Here is a 22,851-nt window from a genome sequence, read left to right as displayed (position 1 = left end):
TTCTTGGCCAAATTTGATTCACCTTGATGAATATTCCATAAAGGGTTTTTTTTTCCTTTCCTCTCAAGGCAGAAAAGAATCAAAATAATTAAAGAATAAGAATAGCCTCCTCCTGACTTGCAATAAAAGCTGATCACTCCCACAAGCTTTCCTACTTGCAAACAGCATGCTGCTCTTTCCAGCCCGCATGGAACTCTACCTTCATCTTCAGCAAGAAACCAACACTGATGTCCAGTAATAGTTGGTGGATTGTAACTCTTGAAAGCAATGGAAAAGTAAAGGAGAGCATTACTAAGGGAGAAAATGAAACCTACTGAGCCCGGTGATGGTGGCCCAGGGCTGGAAGCGTGATGTGTTGGAGTACGACCACTGGGGCTGCTTCCACAGCCCCGAGACTGTATCACTGCAGCATCACCGTTTAGATAGGCTGCCTGTGAACTTGCAACAGCTATCTATCTCCTGAGCACTTCTACTGCTCAGCCACTAACATGGGTAGAAGGTATTTAAGATCGACCATGTTGTTGTGCCGCTATCAGCTACTTAATACGTTGTCTTGCTGAAATCTGGCAGGGGTATTCTCTGCAAAGGACAGTAACGTCTGCTTCTTTTCATGGTGGTCTGACATCTCAAGATGATAAAATTGACCTCCCTTCTCCTCTTCCTTCTCCTTCCTTGAAGAACCAGCATGCCACAGAAACCAAGACTGATGAGCTCAGGATTATTCTGCTATTCATCAAATAAAACCTTTATCAGCAGCCAAAGTGAAAGGAAATTCAGGAAGGAGAGAAGCGGTATTTTTATAAAAGTTGCTCATCTGGTAAGCACACACAAAAACAAATGAGCAAAAAAGCAGCACTTGTGGGACAGTGCTGTACCCTTCCTCCAGCCTTACGATTACACACCGTGGAGCCAATTCAAAATCATACCAAGATGATGTTCGGTGCCAAACACTGACTACCAGAGACCCGCTCATCACTCCGAAACTGCTTGCACGCATGACCCTCTTGGAGTATAGTCTATCCTGTATTATTATCATCTTGTCTCTGCATAAAAACACAAAATTAAGGTTCCCAGTATCCTGTACGAGCCTGAAAACATAGTTAGCCATTCCAGGAAGAATTATCTCAATTAACATTCATAACTATGGAAGAGAAGAAATGTGAAGATTGAGCCCAACCAATTTAACTGCTCTGCAGTCTGCAACACTGCATGGAACCGAGACCCTAAACCTCTGCCATGAATTCAAAACAAAAATTCCTTCCCTGTTATGGAAATAATGGTTGATTTATAGCTGGAGAAAATAAAATTGACAGGTTTAGTAACTCCTCCACGGTTACGGAGAGTCAGCGGCTGGTCAGGAACCGGCTGGTGGAACTCAAACCTCACCCTGCTCCGAGTCAACGACAGGTTCACCTGCTCTGGTGAGCACACGCAGGGCCAGAAAGGCTGTTCTCCCAAAGCCAGCTAGTCATATCATATTCTCCCCTGAGAAAAACAGAAAAAACATATTTTGGACAATTTCTGATGAGGACAAACTCCCCTCTGCAAGCTCACTGTGACAACAGCAAAAGAGCAAAAGTGAGGGAAAAAAACCCCTCCCCAAAACCAGTATTAAATATTAAAGTTGGTACACTTAATCCTGGGATGATTTAAAGCATATATGCAAGGACATATGATGCTTTCAAAAAAAACTTCGGAAAAACTCTTGGCAGAGGGTGCTTCCCTTGTCTCCTATTTGTGCCAATCCCAAAGAACGAGACAGACAATAATAGCTGCCTCCCTGCAAACAAGTGCTGCTGGGAGTGCTGGAAACAGCCAGCGACCAGAGGTTAATTTTTTATTAATTAGAGCACAAAGCATCCTGGCTTGTCCCTCATTAGGGCATCTCCAGGCAGTTTGGCTTGGCTAAGCAGAGAGCTGAGGGAGGCGGCAGGCATCCTGCGACAAGGCTGTCGTGGAGAAAGCTGATCGCTCCCGCTCCAGGAAAGCTTCTTCAACCAGGACACGGCAAGTTTGATCACCAGTGGTTTCCCAGGCTGGATGAAGGCGATTCCAGTGCATTGCTGGCTTTGGTTGTCTGACAAGGCTCCTGAAATCTGAGCCTGCAGCAACAAAACCCATGCATTTTAGCCAGGCTGTGTTTTTTAAATAGTCGGGAAAGGAGAGAGTGCCAGGGAAGGCAGGCAGGGAAAATCATCAGGAAAGCAAGCAGAGGGTGAAGAAAAGAGAGTGAGAGTGGATATTATAGATTCATACTATATAACCCTATACATCTGATACGCCAGAGCACAGGGTCTCAATTTGAAGACTAAAAATAGATTAAACTGTGGAAATGAACCTCGTGGGGCGGCACATCTTGAAATATATAGCACCAGGAGTCACCAAACTTGATTTTTTTTTTTCCCTTTTTGCAAAAGAGACTCACAGCATTGAAAACTTAACCCCTCTAGATCACCCCTGAATCCTGGGAAGTCAGCTGAACATCTCCAGGCGTGACTGAGAAGAGAAAGAAGATACAGTGCCTGCAAAAACATCGCTATGTATCATTCCCTATGATACGCTGCAGATAAGGAAGACTGCTTTCCCCAGGACAAGCTGTGGGGAGGTGTGTGTCCGTCCCCACGCGCACACTCACGTGCCAGAGTTTCCTCTTTTTTCATTTCTTCTTCTCATTTTTCATTTCTTGTTCTCCTGGGAAGACAGCTCAGACAGTGTCTGGCCTTACCCGGAGATAAACCTCCTTGTTCTTGTCAAAAGCAGTGCCGGATGAATGGCAGCGCAGGCAGCGTAGCATTTTAACTCTTCCTCTTAAAAACAGGTTAAAGAATGGCAGCATAGCATTAGCGCTGGCACAGGTTATGCACAACTCACCGACAATATCCACACCTTTCCAAATCACCTGGTATTTCATTTAAGTGTCAGCCGATACATTCTTATTTGCAATTCCTAACAGGAGAATATAAAATAATACTTGCAACGTGGTAACACATCGTATCAAAGTAAGGAAAGTTTAAAAATTAAAATTAATCACCAGTTTTAAATTGACTCCTTGGTAAGCTCAATGTTGCTGCCTACTGCCATTTCTGCCAGGCATAGGCGGCTTCTTTCCTCTGTGCCTTTTTAAATACCATGTTTTGGATTCAGCTGCATTGCATCTGTCTGAAGATCAAAACATGCTTTTCAAAAAATTACAAAACCCTGAATTAAGTAAATAAATGCATAAACTGAGGTTGGAAGTATCTAGGAAATATACCCCAGACTGAAGTTAACAAGCAGCAGAATTAGAAATAAAGCTGATCTCTAGATTCGGATTTCTTTTAAATTGGAAGTATTTTCAAACTTGTGAAGAAGCTGAGCCACTGGGATGCAAAACCAAGTATCTATTTCTTTAAATGACTTTAAAAGGTAACTTGATACATCAGAGCCCATGACTGTTCAAGTATTTTCAGAAAATTTGCTGAAAACTCATTAGTATGCCTTTTATATGCTATACTGTAGCCCAATACGGAGGCAATAGCCATAGGTACCACATTTGCATTTTTATGCAGACATTTACATGAATAAATGAAGTGTTTTGTATGTCTGGATTCCCATTTAGACACAAATCCCTGTTTCCAAGAGCACATTTTCAGGAGCATGCTGAAAACAGAGCCCTTAAACAATGTCTTGCTGCAGCAGCCTTCCCCCAAAGTGTCAGTGAGCTTGCAATTTTAAACTCATTTTTCCTCTGCATCTCCGGAGCTGTGCAAGACCCTTTGAGTATTTTAAACCCCTATGAGCGTGCCTGTTTACCCACGGCAAAGCTACAGCTTACAGCAAATTCATTCCCTTGCAAATGATCCTCTTGGCAACTTGTTTTGGAATTTGCTCCATCATTTCCACAGAACGTAGAGCAAGTCCTACAGAAGCATCTAGGCACGTGCATCCTGCGCCTTTTTAGCCCATTGGAAATCAAACAATTTTAAAAAATGGAAATGGGGAAAAAAAAAATGGACCATGGGAAAAAAAAAGTAATTAACCAAAATATTCAGACTCCCTTCCTGCAGGAAGGCTCACTTCAGCCGCAGCTTCTCCCAGATAGAAGGTGATGAGGAGTTGCCAGGGACTTCATGCCCTAATCAGTCTCTGGAGAAGCCTGCTCCAGCAGTGAGAGACGTGGGCTCCGGTCCCGGGTCTGCTCTGAATCTCCTGTGGGACTGGGTGAGTTATTTAAAACTTGTAGTGCTTCAGCGTTTCATTAATTCATCAGTGGGTCAAATCACAGTATAACACCAGTTCCAATTTCTAAAAGGAATGTATTCGGTTCAGAAGTCAGTCATAGGCGCTCTACTCGCTGTGAGACAAAAGGAAAAAGAAATCCCCCAAGTCATTATTTAAAAAAAAAAATCCAAACCGTCCCTTGCAGCAGCACTGCCTTTCGCTAAATCCTGTGAAATGCTATGATGAGCTATTTGTTTCCATCCCCAAAGAATTCCCCTTAAAAACCGCAGCTCAGTTGCAAAGTCTTTATTTCATGCCTTTGGAAAGCTAGATTTTCTGAAGGACACCGCAACCTTCGCTCCCCGTGAGCCCTGCAGTACACATGCACCTGGGAAGCATGGCCGGGGGAGCACGGGGTTGGAGCCCGCAAAAGCCAAGCACGGCTTGGAAAAAACCCCAACTCCACAACTCCCTTAGCGCACATGTGTTTTTCTCTTCAAGTCAAATCCCCTGCTCGCCATCTTTGAGGCTAAAGCTAAAAAAACCTATAAAGTGTCTAAGTTATTCCAGTTTTTTTTAAAGGCTCAGACATTAAACTATTTGGTGAACAACTGTTTTTAGATGTGAGAACAGCAGATGAATCATTATTTTTTTCAAGTTCTGTATTTAAGGCAAAAATCCCCTATTGGAAAAGAAGACTGCAGAAAGCCTGGCTTTGCAGATACAGCAGCAAAGGTTAATACTACTACTCTGCCATGAAAAGACACCACAAAATACTTAGACCCATACTCTGAAGTCCCTCTCTGTAATAGCTCCTTACCTGAAGACAGTGCTCAAGGTGTGCTGGACCACTCTGAATCTAGGTTTGAACACTGTGCTGCCCAGGTATCAAGTAAAAACCTGCTGGAGCATCTGCCAGCCCCACCAACCATCCTTTCTCCTTGCAGCCACCACCACAGAGCACCTACCAAAAGGTCCTGCTCTACCACTGGAGCTTCAAGGCCTGGGTTTCCCCCCATAAAATAAGCCAAGGGTGAAGTCTCCAAAATTGTTCAATGTCTAAGGACTTTTTTCCCCAAGGAGACTGGTAGGGTGCTTCACCTCCAGCCCGGCCCTCCTGCAGCTCATCATTAGCTTTTTCTTTTTTTTCTTCCTCCCGTGTGCTCTGAGCTGGATGGAGGCTAATTGAAAAACCAGCCCAAATATTGCTTGCATGGTACAATGCTATCATCAAAATGTCACACCTCCTCTGTCAGGTATGGCAGAGCACACCCTCAAGCTCAGTCTCAGACAGTGCGATGAAGGACACGCTGCCGACGGTCCTCACAGGTTCCAACGCTGTGACGGCAGCCACAGACAGGAGCATGTCTCAGAAGCGACGAAGGGAGCATTTTCAATCGTGTTAGTTCAATCATACTAAGCTTAACAAAAATGAAAAACACGCCTTTTGTCCGTCAAGACAAAGGCATCGGACCAGCTGATGCTGCTGTCCCAGCTCTTTCAGTTATTCTTGTTAGTGTGTGTACAGTAAGTCTGGACTTCTTTCTTTACACCCTCAGTGTCCACATACGGTACCTGAACCACCTCTCTTTTTCCTGTTTTTAAAATGGGCGGAGGAGCCTGACCGCACCTTACTGGGCCATGATGCAATTCAGCTGCTGTTTGCAACATGCGATGAATTTCTGGAGGAATGTAGCGCTTTCCTTACTGCTCGGTAACTGAAAGGTGAATGACTTGAAAGCTGCTTTCCTACTTGGCTCTTCTGTGGAATGGAAATTTCTATAACAAAGGTAAAATCATCAACCACACCAGGAGCTACTGTAACGTGGAGACTCGTGCTCTGGCTTTTTGAGTCTGTAATTCCAGTGGGCCTTGCGCAGGGTGCCAGGACAAAACTGGCATGGCAGGGAGAGAGACCCAGAAATGCAGAGAAGAGCCTGTGACCATGCAGCCACCACCTTCCAGCCTGCTTCATGCCTGGTCTATGCAAAAAGGCCGAGACTCTTATTTCCCTGCAAAGTACCTAGAAGAAACATCAGAGCTGCGGGCTCCTGCATGCGCTGCCCTCCTGGGGCAGCAGGGACGCGGGTGTCCCGGCCGGAGGAGTCCACGTGAGCAGCTCATGTTTTACCCCAAAAGACCGGATGGCGTGTATCACCTGGCTAAAGACTACAGTCGGTAAAAGGCTGTGCAGCACTACATTGCTAACACAAAAAATACTGATGCTACTGAATGTGCCAATAGCGTGTTGATGTGCTGGAAAACAACTAAGGCTGCTGAAATGCTCCGACAGAGAAGGAGGATGGGGTTTGTAGGTCCACTAACGCCAAGCAGTTTTAAACCCTTACTTAAAATATACCCTCTCTCTCGCAGTAAAAAAAAGAGAAAGTGCCTTCAGATATTTGGCGTTAGCCACCAGGAGGCAGGCAAATCTAAACAAGTTCACATAGACCCAAAATTAAACCTGACAGCCATACCGCTCCTCGGCAAGCAAACAATAAGACCAAAGGGAAGCAGTGAAACGGTCCCGTTTGTAAGGCCAAGCTTAATTGTAAGCAAAAATCCTTCCCAAAGGAAGGTATTGAGAACTGATGGAAACCAATGACACAGCCTGTCACCATGGGGGGCATCGTGTGCTTTGCCTGGTGCCTCTGCTCCTCAGGCAGTTTGTAGCTGGTGGCCCTTGGATCCTGCGTGAACTTGCCGAGCAAAGCCCCAGCGGCGGAGGGCACACCGGCTCTGCTGTCCCAGCCTGGCCTGGAAAGCAGAGGAGGAAGGAGCCAACCTGCCCCTCGTCCTCCAAGACCTCCTGCAGAAGGGGGTTACCGCTAAGGGCTGACCTGCAAGCACAAATGCCCAAAAAATTATTTAAAATGTCTATATGTAATTAGGAAAATGCCGTGAACTACGGTGCATAAATCACACGTATCTCTATAGACTGCAAGAAGGCATTTCAAGGTAGCTGAATTATCTTGACACAAAGGAGTTATTTATACATAAATTACAGTAACTTCACCCATGCTAACGAGGCTGTCATTCCCCCCTGTGATTTACCATGATCTTGTAATGGAAAAGCTTCATTTCCCTGACACCAGAGTGGTAATGGGACTGGTAATTCCCGGAGGTGGTGGCGAACCCCAGGTGCGTTTGCAGGTCAGGGGTGTCCCGCCAGCCTGGGGAGGCCACCCCACGCGCCTGTGTGGGCCACCAACCCGCCGGCCGCTCGGGCGGTCACAGCCGGAGGATGCCTGCCCTCGCCTAGCAACCAGCTCGGAGGAAATGGCATCAATATACGAGTAATTAAAACAAGGGAGACCGGGTTTAAAGCTGAAAGCTGAGCAGGAAAATTAAAATGTGGCTGAAGTGAATTCTTTCGTAATAAATGCATGAAGAATTAGGCTCGGTAGGGCATTTGCTGTAATAATCAAGGCACTTTTTAATCCGCCCTCTAGAGCGGCCGTGACCCACAGGCTCTCTCCCACCAGGTTTGCTCTGGCCACCACCGGGGTCCCCATGGCGGCAGCCCCCAAGCTAAGCACGGGGAGGGATGGCAAGAAGTCCCCAGCGCAGAGGCACAGCTCGGCTGCGATGCAGAGGTGCGACCACAGCTCCAGGCCCGAGGGGGGCTTTCCAGCAGGCACCCTTCCTTTCATCCCTGCAAAACGCTCCAGCTTTCCTTTCCAGACCCAACTCCCACTCAGACATGAATCTGCACGAATGTGACCTTGGTCCTTCTGCTTTTTTTCCCCCATTTATGAGGCAGTAAAAAGATATTTATCTCAATTTCAAAGCAGCAATCGTCCTGTGCAAGCCTAAAATTTCCAACGTGGCAGCGTGCTGGCCCTTGGTGAAGAATACAAACCCAGCCAAAATGATGGGAGTCAGTGTGAAGTCTGCATTTATGCTAAGCTGGAACTCAAACTTGCTTAATTAAAATACCTGATGGGGAAGTACTGGGACCAAGTAACTGCAATTAGTCAAAGTACTGAGTCTTCTCCAGCTGGACCCTGACACAGAGCAAAACTTGGTCGAAGGATCACAATAAACCAATTGTGCAGTTAAAGGCCAGCCTCATACCTGCCCAGCCCGGGTTGCCCGTTTGCTGACGCTCTGCCCCTATACACCCCACGTAGCACAGAGAGACACGGATCGGGGGGAACCCTGATCCATCTCACGGCACCGGCTCAGCTCTGCCGGCAGCAGCCCTTTCGGGAGATGAGGCTGCGGCATCCGCGGCCACCACGCTGCTTGGCCAGCAGCCCCTGCCCCGGCGAAGGCTGCCCATCCAGCAGCACGCAAGGAGGATAAAAACAAAAGAAGAATTTTCTCTAAGCTGCGGAAATAACCATCCATGGAAACTCTTCAGTTTCCAATCCTTCCCCATATTTAATACACAAAATAGTTTGCTCCTACACTAGTAATTAAAAAGGTCCCTTAAATCCCTGTAAGAAAGGAAAATGCTCCCTCATGGTTTTTTTTGAAGAAGATAATCCGTTTAGGAACGACTGTAACCATTCTTAGAAAGAAAACAGAAATCTCCTTGAGAGACTTCCACCTCATTCTCCAAACTCCCAAGTTTTAGCAACAAGGCTGTTACCCCCCTTCTTCATCACAGGACCTGGGAGTCCTGCTTTAATAGGAAGAAAAAGGAGAGGGAAACGGCAAAGGGAAAAGAAACCACTCTCAGTTTCAAGAGAACTATTAATTTTTATTTTCTGTGAATGAGTGTAAAAGAAATCAGGAAAATTACTTTACACCTTTTTTTTTCTTCGAACTGTGACTAGGCAGTGCAAATGCTAAGGCCAGCTACTAGCAACAAACATGGACAAGAAAAAAGGAGTAATTTTCCCCAGGAGGGCTGCCTGCTTTTCTAGTGGTACTTGGGAAGCCATTCTTGACCAGAAGCTCACCAGGGTATTGGCTGGCAAGGCTGCTGCAAAGTGAACTGGAATAATGCTAAATGAGTGGGAATCCCTTTGGTTGCATTGCTAACAGAAGCTAAAAGAAAATTATCTATTTACACCTTCATGCAACATCCTCTCAAATCATCTGAGCACAAAGGTAATCAGCATTTGCCAGAGATTGCTGCGTTGCATGGCTCATGGCAACCTCACGTTGGCCTCATGGGTTATATCATACGCTTCAGAGAAAAAATAATTACCACCGCAAGCCTAAACAAGCCGAATAAATAGGAGATCTGACCAAGCGGCTGCAGTGCTGTCCAGCAGGTTTATGAAAACAGAGTAATTGTTACCGCCATACCTTGAAGGCATATAAAAAGAGGACAAAAATGCACAGAGGTCATTTGATGGAAGACATTTCGTACGCAAAGCAGTGTGACAATGAGTGATTCAAGAAGCAAACACCTCTAGCCAGTAGACTAGCTGCAAACCACACATCTTCCTATTTTGCTGATTCGCTGACTTCTCAAAAGAGCTGGCTCTCCAAAGCAAAACTTGTAATTGTCCGGTGGGAAGCCAACATGAATATTGGGACTTAACACTTATCTTTCTGATGCACGTATAGCTGCAGAGATGAGAACGCCCATTCCACAGCACTGAAGAGCTTGAGAGACAAGAATTAATGGGGAAATAATGCGAAGAATTGGGTCAGGTAAGAGATAAGCAGAGCACAGCACACATTTCACCTAGGCAGGGTAGGCAGAGGGCAGGGCAGGAGCTCCAGGCTGCTCGGCTCCTTTCCAGCTCTGCCCTTCCAGCTCACTCTGGGGTGGCGAAAAGCCCATCAGCTGTCTTCTCCATGGGCTAGCTTCCACACCCATAAAATGGAAACAGGGGTACCCATCTCCTTTGTAAAACTCTTTGAGATTTATGACTAAAAAGTATTCTGAAAGGTTTTTACTATGCCATGCATATGTGACACATGCGTAGTTTACAAAGGATTTTCTAAAATGAACTGTTCCTGTTGTTATTAATACACTCCATGCAGGGTGGGGAGCGACTAATTAGATTACAGCCTTTCAGAAAAGGACCTGGTGATTACAGTGAATCATAAACAGAGCGTAAGCCAGGATATATCCTCCTGGTTGAAAAAAAAACCCAACAAAAAGAAAAACCCCAAACGCCGCCCAGCCTGGAAAGCAGAGACAGGAGCACAGGCTGCAAGACGCATGAAGTCATCTTTCCATTGCTGTCAACAGCTCGCGTGGCCCCAGCTGACAGCGCAGAGGTGACGTGCCTCCAGAAATATGTAAGGCAATTGAGTTCTTAGAGAAAGCCCAAGTGAGGCCACGTTCTACACCAGGGGAATGGGAAAAGTCCTTGAACCGGAGAGCCCTGCTGTTCCACGCTGCCAGGCTGGCTGTGGGTCGTGCCACTGAGGTGGCCAAGAGGATGCGGTTGAGATTAGCCGGCCCAGTACTGCCACACAACTGATATGGAGGATATTTGGCCACCCCAGCAGTGAACAGCCAGGGAAACACCTGAAGCTACAGGTGTCAGCCCACCCAAGACAGCCCCCATGGCTCTGGAAATAAAGCTGCGTGCCAGGGATGGCATGCTCCTGCAGCTGCGACGCCGAGGAGGAGAAACCGTGAAAGGCAAGGCCATGAGCTCTCTCCTACCCCTCCACATCTCCTGCTTGGCGTTAGCACGGATCCTGTTTCCAGCAGGTTAACAGAGTGGCCTTTAAGGCTCTGCAGGTAAAACACTCTGGGTCAAAACACTTTCCTCCACTGCTAGGAGACCTGCTGCCTAAAGCAGTGAAGAGAAGATCCGGTTCCCTCTCCTCCTCCTCCTCCTCCTCCCTTCTCCAACTCAGTCCGTGCTTTGGTCTCCTCCCTCCCCTGCTCCCAGCAGTATTTCCTTGGGCTCAGCTGGAAGGGTTGTAAATAGAAGCGGGTCAGGACGTGCAAGCTATTCAATATTTGCAGCGAAAGAGGTCAGGTGCCCAGGGAACCAAAAAGCCCATTTTCCTCCCGGACAAGAAGCATTAGCACTTTCTTAACAAGACTGCGCCCAGTTAAATTTAGTGACTCGGCACACACGTTGCACAAGGTCACGCTGGCTTTTTCAGAAGCCTATCTAGCTTTGAGATCATCGCACCTATTTTCTTTTTCGTATATTTGTGATAAACCAATTTGTCATTCATGCTTGAACATCTATCCTCTGAGTCATGTCTAGGCACAAGGGTTTTTTAAGACCGGCGTCTGGGGGCATAAACAAAAAGGCCATTAATGGCAGGGAGGCTAGGGACAGTCAGAGGTTTAACTCACCCAGTTTATGAAAGTAATTTGTTTTCAGGTTATTGGTGATGATGGTGGATATCAGACTCACATTGCAAATATGAAGAAAGAAAAAAATCAGAGACTCAAGAACCAGGCTAAAAACAAAGCTACAAATGAATAACTGCGGAAAACATTACTGAAAAATATTGTATATCCTCTTTCCTAGAACGGATAAACCCGTGAAAAAGAGGCCAGGTCTGGAGACTAGTTCTCCTACGGTCTCTTTTTCTCATTTCCCCATTGTTTCTTAAGACTTCATATTCACCAAGTGCAATATTAGATTATGACTGGCATTTCTCTTATGTGGCTGATATTAGAGAGGGGCCCAAGCAAGAGCCAGCTGGAAGGAAGAAGGGAAAACATTTCCTAAAATTTTTCATTAAAAAAGTATCTGCTATGAAATGCACATCTGGATTTTGCTGCTGAGACGTATCTCTATCTTACTTATTTCAATCTCTTTATTATTTTTGCATATCTATTATTGAGTTTTCCTTATGCATACTCCATTATGTATACTCAGGTTCCCACATAATCTTGCAGCCAATAAAATCCTTTTCCATCTAAAATCAAATTATTGTCCCCAGTCATCTCCAGCCCTGCTCTGGGTATAATGCCTACCCAGTTTTCAAGTAATCAGTTAAGTCAGATACTACATTACATTCTGCTTGGATCTTCTAAGTGGGATGACGCCTTTCTACGTATTGTTAAGCAGATAACGCGTTTCTTAGAAGTTGTGTCATTTTACTAATGAGCAAAAAGAAATAAAACATGTTTGTATACAAGCTTAACTATTTTTTTCCCAAATTTTAAGGTCTTTTATGTTAGGTTACATAACCTAACGCTTTAGAATGGAAGGTACTATGTGAACGTTTACTCATACATATGAGAATAATATGTATACATATACACTTATATATAAACATATTATTTATGTGGGCATATGGTTCTCAAATAAAATGAGTGAGTTTCATTACTATAGTTTAAACAATATTACCAGTTATTTGGGGATTTTTTCCCTTGAATTTTCCATGAGACTCACAGTGATTGAAAACAACCGCACTACCAAGGTCTCCTTGTTAATGGATGTGTCAAAATCCCAGAGGTAAAAGTAGTGACTGCAGCTCTGCACATTACACTGCATTTCTCATCCATTTCACAGCACAGAGCTGAAGTTATTTTTTAAGCCATATGGTTTCGCTATACTTGCAACCTACAGCTAACACTATACTTTTAAGTGCATGAGTAGGCATTTACATACACAGTCAGAATACGAAACTCAATCTCCCAGTGCTCATTTACATATATATCTTTGAACACACATGTGAGATTTATGTATAATGGATGCTTAAGAAGCCCCTTCTGATCCTGGAGATATTGCCACCTCCAATAATATGCTCCATGTTTGAGTGGAGGCAGGTATCTCTCCATTCCCTACTCCTTCCTGCTGCTGGAAGGCATAAACTGGTCTATATAAGCATTACATATTTATAATATACGGCGCATTTATACCCAGAGAAGTACTCCCCATGCATCCATTTTGAGCAGCCTGTGCATAGATTGCTGCATACATCACTGGTGCAATCTCGTAAATCAGTCACCCCTAAATTGAATCTCCACTGCCACAAGCATATCTTGTATGAAGATGTTGTAACTCAGCAACAGTATAATAACCACCTCTCATGACCTACTAAAAATTGCATACCTCCATTTGTGACCCTACTGCCTTAAAAGTCGATGGCACACAAAGTTGCTGCGCTCAGTTGTACGCTTGTGTTTGGAGACGAGCAGCCAAAGTGTAAACTGGAAGCTAACCAAACCTAGCATACGCTCAGACACAACCAGCATCTCCCTGGGTCATCTTCCATTATGTGAGGAGCAAAACCCATGGATGCCTCCAGCCGTCTCAGCCAGGGAGCTGAGCTGGGGGCTGCCCTCGCTACCCACTGATGCGGCTGCTGCCTCCATCCCCGCTCCCGCATGCTGCCTGCCGGTTATGCCCAGCACTTGATGAAGAGGAAGCTTTGAAGACACTGAGGACACCATCAGGAGAGAGCCAAGCCAGGCTCCTCAGCTGGTCCACATCACTGCCCAGTGCACTTTTATTTGTTCTATGAGAGCCAGGAACAAACATAAAGATAAATAAATAATGAGAGCTGGTGAGATGCTACCTTTTATTCAGATTGTTCATTCATGAGGATAAAGTATCATTGCCTCTACGGACAGGCTCAGCTCTCCTGAGTTATAGCAATACAACCAACAAGAAAAACTATGAGGGGACCCTTCCCAAGACTAAGTGCTATGCAGACAGGGCACGGACGGGTTTGAGTTTGGCTGGGCATTTGTCTTCAGCAGGCCAAGGAGCACAGTCACACCGCACCGCTGTATACAGAGAATATATGCTGAGGAGGAGAATTACAAGGCTGTAAAACACATTGTGGGGTCCAGCTGGCATCGCATAAACTAGGAGAACGGAGCTGAAAGGGTTTGTGATGCCGAAGGAAAGCTGCAAAGTGTTTACCGCTGGGTTCAATGTCACTGTCATTTCTCTTTCGTACAGTCCTGTTATTCAGATGCTGCAATATGGGCAATTTTTACATTTCACGGCTTTTGTGAAAGGGTTATTCCTATTTCGCCACCTTTTCTTGAACTACATCAATATGAATTTCAGCATTAATTCCCACCCATTACCTGATCTGCAGGCGGTTATGCACATAAATATTTGTGCATGCCAATCATGTTCATTCAAGGGAATTATTCAAATATATAAAAACGAGCAGGAAGGTAACAGTAAACAGGATAATAGCAAATAACAAAAGATGTATCCTGTTCAATATTTTTTAAAAAATGAATACATGATAAAAGATACAGTGTCAGAAACATTGTGGAGATTATTAATAAAGCATGATGCTGCATGATGTTTTTTTTTTTTATTGTTACTTACGTGACTTAATTGAGGGAATAAGTTAATTAAATAAATGAGTGGCACACAAAAAAAATCTAAAAAACCCCATGTACTGGTGTTCATATTTGCCTCCAATGTCATCCACAAAGCTACTGCCCTGCAAGTCCTCCTCGAACACCTTGAGACTAATTTGCTTATAAAGCCAAGAAGACTTATTTTCCCCATGAGAAAGAGTAATTTCACTCTGGAAGCAATGTGCTACACAAGCAAACCCATGACCAGGCGATGGAGTGGCTGCATATGCATATGCAGGGTGGGAGCATGGACACTGCAAAGGTCGAGGAGATGGGATGGCCACCGCTGCTCCCATCTGAACACCTAATCCCCAGTGAGACATAACTGGAGACCTGTGTCAGCAGACAACTTGCATCGCTTGACAGGCGTGCCAGCATTTCAAACAATTACTCCCCAGTGCCTAGAGCCCAGCAACAGAATCTGGGCCAGAAAACGATATTTATTGTGTTTTTAAAACATGCACAGATGCGAGGAGACACTGCGAAGAGAGATGGGGGAGAGGTTTTCTTTCTTCCACCCATCACTCCCAAAATAACGTGAAGAGCTGAAGAACTGCAAGAATGAGGAGGGAGGAAGCGGTGCTGCCGGCAAGCCCCGCTGGCACGGCACAGGCAGGCAGCGTACGGGCAGCACACAGGCAGCCGTCTGCCTCAGCTGAGCACAGCCCTGCGGGGCGAAAGGCTCTGCACAGCCCTGCGGGGCGAAAGGCTCTGCACAGCCTGGGATGTACCGGCCTGGGGTGGGTGAGTGGGTAAATCCTGTTTAGGGAAGCAATCTCTTCCATGCCTAGCATGGGGCTCCGAAATTAGGCCCTTTTTTTTTAGGAAAAAAAAAAACTGACTCCATGGGAGTGATTCCTGTTACAAATGAAACGCTGAGGAAGGAGGGAAAAGGCTTAACATGTATATTAAATTTAAATACAGACATTTGGAAAAAATTAATCTGCAGTATTTAACCACAGAACTGTACAAATTGGTGCTTTCTGCTTACATAGGAGGCTTATGCAGTCAATTCTCGTAGTTCAGTGGATATTGTATTTTAGCTTTTAACTCTATTAAGCTTATTTTTCTGTGACAGAGCGGAGGGGTCCAGGGAACACAGTGTAGATTACACTGGAAGCAGATATCCTACGAACACGTCTGGAATAGTTTAATGAACTTTTAAACTGACAGCCAGGACACGATAGCTTTCACAGAGAAAAGGCTGGAAGGGAAAAAAAAGAAACAAAAAAGGTCGTTTTAAGAACGTTTTTGCTCCTCCCAGATGGCGAGCTGTTGCAGAGCTGTTGGCTAAACCAGGGTTGCTTCACAAGCGAAGGACTCTGGGAGCCGCACGCCCTCTCATCCCACCGGCCCCTCGCTGGTCCCCACACCATCAGGACCTCCAGAGTCCCCTCTGTGCCGCTCAGCACACAGCCTGGGCAAGGGCCAGATCCTGCACCCGACCCACCGCCCTGCACTGGCCCTGCTAGAGCCCAGCCCCACCAGCAGGAGCCAGCGGCTTCTGTCTGCTGCTTTGATTAAAAAAAAAAAGAAAGAAAAGTGGTATCTCTCAACAAACAAGAAACAAAACCCAATTTCGCCTTCCTCACTCTGTAACTGAAGGCGTATTATCTATACGCTGGCGGAAACAGAAAGGCAGCTGCATGCCCCGCATCTCCGAAACAACAGCGCGGGGTGTCATTTATCGCCCGTCCTGCACGATGATCAATCAAGCCCTGTTTTGGCTGCTCATAAATTTACCTCTGTAGATAACGTACTGCGGAAGAGAGAGAGGGAGGGAGGGAAGGAGAGGGAGAGAAAGCAAGACAACAACAACGCCACTTATCCCCAAGCCAATCTTAACAGCTTTTGGCAATCTGATACAAATTGGATTTTAAAACCTCAACGAGCATCTAACAAAATTTGAGATGGCAACATATAAGGGTATTAATGTGCCAAAGAATCACGTCCCTTCTCCTTTTCTTTAAGTAAATAAAACTTGGAAAGGTAACGTAAAAACCCCAAACTTGTCCCGTGAAACAGTCGTTTCAAGGAGTTGCTCTGTAATACTCTGCAAGCAACCGGGCTTGCACAGTACTGATGTCAAGTTGTCAGATGCACAAATCTCCACCCTCAGTCAGGCTGATTAATATTTGAATGAAGCCCCTATCTCTATGTACACAGAAAAATATGTGCAAATGAGATACAGCAACATAAGAGAGACTAAGAATCCAGTACAACATGAGATTAAAGATCTTGCTTCTGCCTGGGGTCTGAGGTCAGCATCACTCGCTCTTCCTGAGGTGCAAAAGCATCTCTCTTGACTGTACACTAAGGGCCCTCCAAGGCTTTTTGGTCGACTTCAGTTGCAGGAGATAACACAGGTCCCTTGGTCTGGTGTGGGTGCATTTGGATTTTTTTTGGCTTGGATCCAATGCAAGCCAAATTATCAGACAGAGATGAGATACTCAAATGCCCTCCTACCGGGAAATGCAAGGTCTGGAGGAAGATGCTGAGGAGCCTGGGGCAGGGCTGTGCGTCCCAGTGCCTCTGCAGGCAGACTGCACTGGTCAGCGGTGCTTGAGGGGCAGTGGGACACACTCTTCAGACCTGGTACCTCCATAATGTGGCTTCATGGTCTCAACGTAGACGGGGCTCTCGTCCCTAAGAGCACGCACGGTGCTTGCTCTCGGCTGCCTGCAAAATGCTGAGAGGCTACCAGCACATATGCCAGCCCCGCTGTAGGTGGCGATGGAGCGAGACACCCCAAAATGGCCTGGAGCCATCCACTAACCAACAGCTGGCACTGGCAGCTCTGGGTCACTGGTGAGCTCCACGTCTGCCAGGAAAGTGCTTCTATTGATTGACCTTTCTAATCCTGCTGCACCTCATACACACCATAGCGGATTGAGCCAAAGTGCTAAAGTTAGGCTTGGGAGTCCCTGTTCCTCGAAACCCTTATCCTTCTGACAGAGCTCATCATCTAGAAAAGAGATTTTCTCAGTCAACTGGATCTGTTCTGAGTGCCTTTCTCTGAAAGAAGGCCAAGAGCAGGGATTCAGGGGAGATGAGGCCAAATACCCTGCCCTTCATGCCAAAAACCATCAGCTACTGGTATTAGGCGTCATTGCCAGCTGTTCACAGGACAAGAGCTGAGGCTCATCAGCCCAGATGAGTGGATCTGGACATGCAGCAATGACAGCTGGGAGCAGCTCGGTGGCACTAAACCAGGCAGCAGCAGCCCTGCGGAGAGCCACAGCAAACCCCGAGGCGGGCAGCATGGCTGAAGCTGGGGCACCACGTGCAGCTCCTGTGGGGGACGGCAGCAGTACGCCGGCACTGCGGCTTCCCTTTTCCTCCCTGCCTGCTCAGGCAAAGTGCAGGCATGCCTGTTTGTAACAGAAAGGATCTTAAAACAACAAAAAACCCCAGACAGCTCTGCTTTTCTGCCGCTTTGTTAATGACACGCTGGCCTCCAGTCAATACAATAAGATCCAAAGGAAGATACAAAGGTCACATTACGAGAACACAAATCCCCCAACTTCAAAGAGAAATGCAAAAACATTGGCAGATTATGGCTTAAGATTGCCTGTAGGTTTCCTGGTGACAGATACCACTCACGTCCCAGTGTGGACCTGGCCCCTGCACACGAGTCAGCATTGCAGCTCTGCTCTGCAGTTCCCTTGTGCCACTCTTCCAACGCTCCGTAAAGATTTTTTTTTTTCCTTCTGTGTTTTTTTTTTTAATTTAATTGCTTTCATTTACCAGCATATGCTGGACATCTGACATGCAAAAACCTTTCTAGACCAAGAAGGAACCATCACGCCTGCTTCCTGACATGAACAAGCTCATTTAAAACAAAATATGCACTTGAGGCAGGGCATCCTGTGCTGAAAGGCGGAGGCATAGCAATCACTTCCTCCCTGATAAAAAGCAGCGAAGATTAAAACCATTCTGACACCGAACTGCCTGACAAGGACTCTGTTTGTTTCAACACACGAACAATCAGACACACGTGCATTCGTGCCTACTGCAGCTGCAAACCGTGTTACAGCCACGCTTGGCAAATAAAGAGCAATCAAAACCAGGTCATTATCAGGATGGATAATGGCCGCATATAGCTAATCATACAGAAAAAAGTCAATTTTCAATTATTTTGCATGCAAATTATTTATCATGCTCCATTCCAGTGCCTTTTCTTCCATGCAACTTTGACGAGAAATGGATGCAAAGCAAAATTTTGAAAGCACTAAAATGTCTGCAAGCCACCTTAATCTCATTGACTTCCAATAAGACCTAAGTCAATTCCATCACATCTAAATACACCTAAAATACGTTTTATGTAATCCTAAAACTGTACTTAGAAGTGGAAGCACAGTCCCACGGTCTGAACACAGGCTGTTAGTCCTGAACTGGCCCTGGTGGCATCTCTGCGGAAGGGCTTTAGCAACTCATTTCACTTCTCTGCCTGTAATTTTTGCCTGCGTGCAGAGGATAATAATAACAGGGTTTTATCATGTATAAAGGGGTTCTGTTGGGATTAACATTTAAGAAGCACAGCGCGATCTATGTTTGATTAGGAGCAAGGCTCAAACTCTGACACGGAGAATATCTAAGAAAATGAGGATGTATAAAAATCACCATATGAAAAGCAGCTCTGTAACAGAGGAGCCGTTCCACCTGGCCCTGCAGGACCATCCCACTGGAAACCTTCAAGCTATGATTTGGCATTTCTACGTAAGTTTTTCTCCTCCTCTCTATCTCTCTCTTTTTTTTTTTCATGTGATTAACAGCTTTATTAATTTAACAGCTCCTTACTTAAGAGGATTCCACCAGCTTACTAGTAGGATTCTGGATAGACAGCGAAGACTGCACTGTGTACAGGAAGGCAATATAAGCTCATCCCAGCGTAACAACTTCACACAGTACTACAAAGACACACAATAAAAGTATTCTTCCTAAACTAATCAAACCATTAAAACGTCAGCCTCAGCCTAGATGCATGATGTATTGCGTTCAACTGGCGGGCAGTCAATTCGAATGGCATCTCCCTGAATCTCCCTGATTTATTGATTCTGACCACAGTACTTCCCCCCCCGTACCCCTCCTCGGTTTGCAGCGCTGCCTGCTTGTGTAAAGCCTGAGCGAGCAGATAGCCTGGCGCACTGCCAGGCACCGGAGCACAAAGCAGAGGCTTCTCAAACCCTTCCCCTGCAAGGCACTCGTGAACACAAATAGTAATAGTTGGAAAAAAAAATTAATGAAATAATCCACCTCGGGATGCAGCACGCATCGGTGTGCTGTGCAGTGTTTGCTGTAAGCCAAACAGTCGACAAACCAACCCATAAATAAATACACCAAAAAACTGAAGAAAAAAACCCGTATATAACACGCTGCAAAGTGGGAACGGGCCGGGGTGTGCTAGGAAAGCAGCACATACCACAAGTTGGATACAGACTGATTACTCAGCAAGCAGGAAGCCGGTGTCATGATCTGACTCACATTTCTGAAGTCACTCTGTGATGACTACAGTATCCACAGCCAGAGATGGCTCAGATTGCTCCTAAAGAAGTAATGCCAAAACTATGAACAGCTAGTTTAGAAGTTCATGGGAATTGTGTGACTTTTTTTTACTTGAAAAACATTGAATCTAACTCAGACAGCAACCTTCCTACCCCCTCTGAAAAATGCTGGTCTCCTCCAGAGCAAGCTCTAAGGACACTACACCCAACGCCACGCAGAGGTTGGTTGCTACAGGCCTTGTGAGTGCTCTTCTTGGTAATTGTGTTCACACAATAAAAAGATTTTGTATTTTCTTCAAAGCAAGGATTTCATAAAACCTTTACTTTTTTTTTTTTTAGGTATTAATGATTTTTTTAAACAGAAGAAAACTGTGCCTCTTCCCTCCATTACATTTTTTCTGCAAAGCTTATTACCTTCCAGCACAAGCAGTAAACCTGGCACAAGACAAGCTACCCGATAGCCCAGCTCCTGCCCCAGCCCCAATGTCCCCCCAGCTCCTCCTCACCTCTCAGGCAGGGCTTGCCCAGGGAGCTGTGTGTGCAGGCAGGGCTGGTCTCACCCACTGCCTACGACAGCCCATTTTATTCATCCTCCCCTAACACAGAACTAATTCACAGCTCTCCTCCAGCCTGGTTTCAACAATACAGACACAGGGAGTACAACTGCTGTGCTTGCGAGAGCCTTCTCCCCACTTTTTAGCATTAAAAAGCAGAAGGATAGGCTTGCCCGGTGACTTGGCTTCCTGCCCCCTCGTGCCGAAGGACTCGGCTGACGCCCACTCTCCCTTGGGCCACAGCCCCACGTGCAATATTGCATCTGGCTGGAGCGCAGAGCCGCTCACACGGTCCACGGAGGTCCTTCTGGACCGCAAAGGATGTCAGCCATCGCGCCAAGAAGAAAACTCCCAAACTTCCCATTCCCTAGAGAAGCTGTGGGGAGGAAACAGCACATGCTTCTTTGACCATCAAACACGGAGAAAGGGAGCAAATGGGGCAGAGTAACATCTTCTCAATGCATACCAGAGAGGGCAGCTCACGCCAGCAGTCTCCCATGGTCTGTGCATCTCTGTTTCACCCCTTTTTGGGGGTCTGGTCTATCAGGCATCACCTTCCCCATCAGTTTTTCTCTGTACTTTGAGTCTGAGTCTCAGCACTACGGTACTCCCTTCCCTCCAGGGTGTACATCCTCACCTAACCCCCCTTAGCCTTCCAGACACACTAGCTGGCGAGATATCCTGGACTGGTTCGTTGTCCCCCTGCAGCAACTTTTTATTTCCCCTGTTCCAAAACATTACCATGGCAATGCTCTTGCAACCAGACCTTCCAGCCTCAGAGCACACACTTTTATTCTGCTGAGAGTGACCCTTCCTGCACCCACCGACCCCTGAACGCTCAGTCTTCTGCAGGAAGCCCTGAAATAGGCTCTCGCATACAGCAGTCACGTCTGATTCTCCTCCAAATTTTACTGTTTCCTTCTTGGGATAGCATTGGCCCTTAATGATCTTTTCTTTGTCCTTCCCACTCTTCTAGTATTACTCACACACAAGCTGAAGGACACCTACAACTTTGACCACGCGAGCATCCTGTAGTCCTTGTAACAGTTTCCTCCTATCAATTTTTAACCACAATGATTTCTTACTCATGAGGAAGTGTGAATTTATGAAGAACAAACCAGAATGTCTCTCTGGGGTATAATTTTGCTTATTAATTAGCTTAGGATTAAAAATAGCACCAATGAGGTTCAATTGAAACATCCCCCCGTCTGTAACGGGAAATCCTCCCCTGGCTGATGGCTGAAGCTATTGCTGAAGTCAGATAAGATGGTATCACTCTCTTCTGCTCCTCTTGGTAGGAACTGACGTAAAGAAGTGAGCCAAGGGAGCCTTTTCCATACGCAGCAGCACAAATATGCTACGTTCTCTGAAGATGCTCAATGAAGGTGCTTATGGACTAAACTATTTATCTATTTGCAAGCAGAAAGGACTCAGGGGATGTTCCTTTTGCCCCCCATATCCCCAGGGAAAACCTCCCTTTTCCACCCTCTTCCTTATTTGAGAAGATACACAGAGTGCACGCTGCCAGATGGGAAAACACATGGGAAACACAAGGCATAAAACGGGATAGCACATAAGACTAATAAATGGGAGAAAGAAAAAACACTTCTTCCACAGTGTGGTGTGATCTTGGCCAAATAAGCATAGCAGGATTTGTGCAGGTTCATAACCTGCTTCAATAAACAACAGACTTTGCTCCAGAAGAGAAAATGTCCCTAATAATTAACTTTCAGGTTGCTCTGTAGGATTTTCTGATGATCCCTTGCTGCCATTTGGCATCTCTGCATGGGACTTTCTGGGCCTGACTCACATCTCATTATACACTGTTTCCTTACGCCACCATAATTTAGTCAACTCCAATAAACTTACTCATGATTTACATCACCCCCAGCAAGAAAAGAGTTGAGCCTTCCATCAGTTCCTCATTCTTAAGCAAAGCTTATTTTTTAATTTGGCCAAATTGTGTTCAGCACTGTTTCTCTGTTAGAAACCTAGACATAAGGAAAGCTAATGCAAAGATTTTTTTTATAATAGGGAAAAAACCAGGTTGATTAAAGACATTTATAGGATGTTCTCTGCAATATGAACACTACCAACACTGCACAAGAAAGACATGCACAAATCCATGTGAGAAAACATCCACATACACGCACAAAAACCTGCATTTCCACACTTACAGAACCAGTGCAATTTCAAACTACTTCTGTGCTGTTTATGGTACAATATGACCTTAAATATCCCATTCCCCTTTATTTTTAACCTAGGGTTCACATAAATTTGCTTTTCTCCTTGTATTTAATGCTCTTTAAAAAAACCACTAAAGAAAAGAGAATTTAAAAGAAAGCATTGACCTTTCTGCAGCGAAAGGGAG

At 45.6% G+C, this 22,851-nt stretch overlaps 1 protein-coding gene across 1 annotated transcript in view; it reads right to left on the bottom strand.

The window, feature by feature from the left end:
- The window catches only part of EXT1 (exostosin glycosyltransferase 1), a gene marked incomplete at its 3' end in the record, with an annotated part of 78,330 nt that extends 57,518 nt beyond the window's left edge, over positions 1 to 20,812 (bottom strand). The window contains exon 1 of the mRNA XM_009583134.1: positions 20,769 to 20,812. Coding sequence (XP_009581429.1) covers positions 20,769 to 20,812 — 44 coding nt within the window. The remainder of the gene's footprint in view (positions 1 to 20,768) is intronic.
- Between the last annotated feature and the right edge of the window lie 2,039 nt (positions 20,813 to 22,851).

Source organism: Fulmarus glacialis, unplaced genomic scaffold (assembly GCF_000690835.1).
Source record: "Fulmarus glacialis isolate BGI_N327 unplaced genomic scaffold, ASM69083v1 scaffold2988, whole genome shotgun sequence".
NCBI classification, from domain to species: Eukaryota; Metazoa; Chordata; class Aves; order Procellariiformes; family Procellariidae; genus Fulmarus; species Fulmarus glacialis.
The sequence above is the reverse complement of the archived record's forward strand: the minus strand, read 5'-3'. Positions and strand labels throughout refer to the sequence as shown.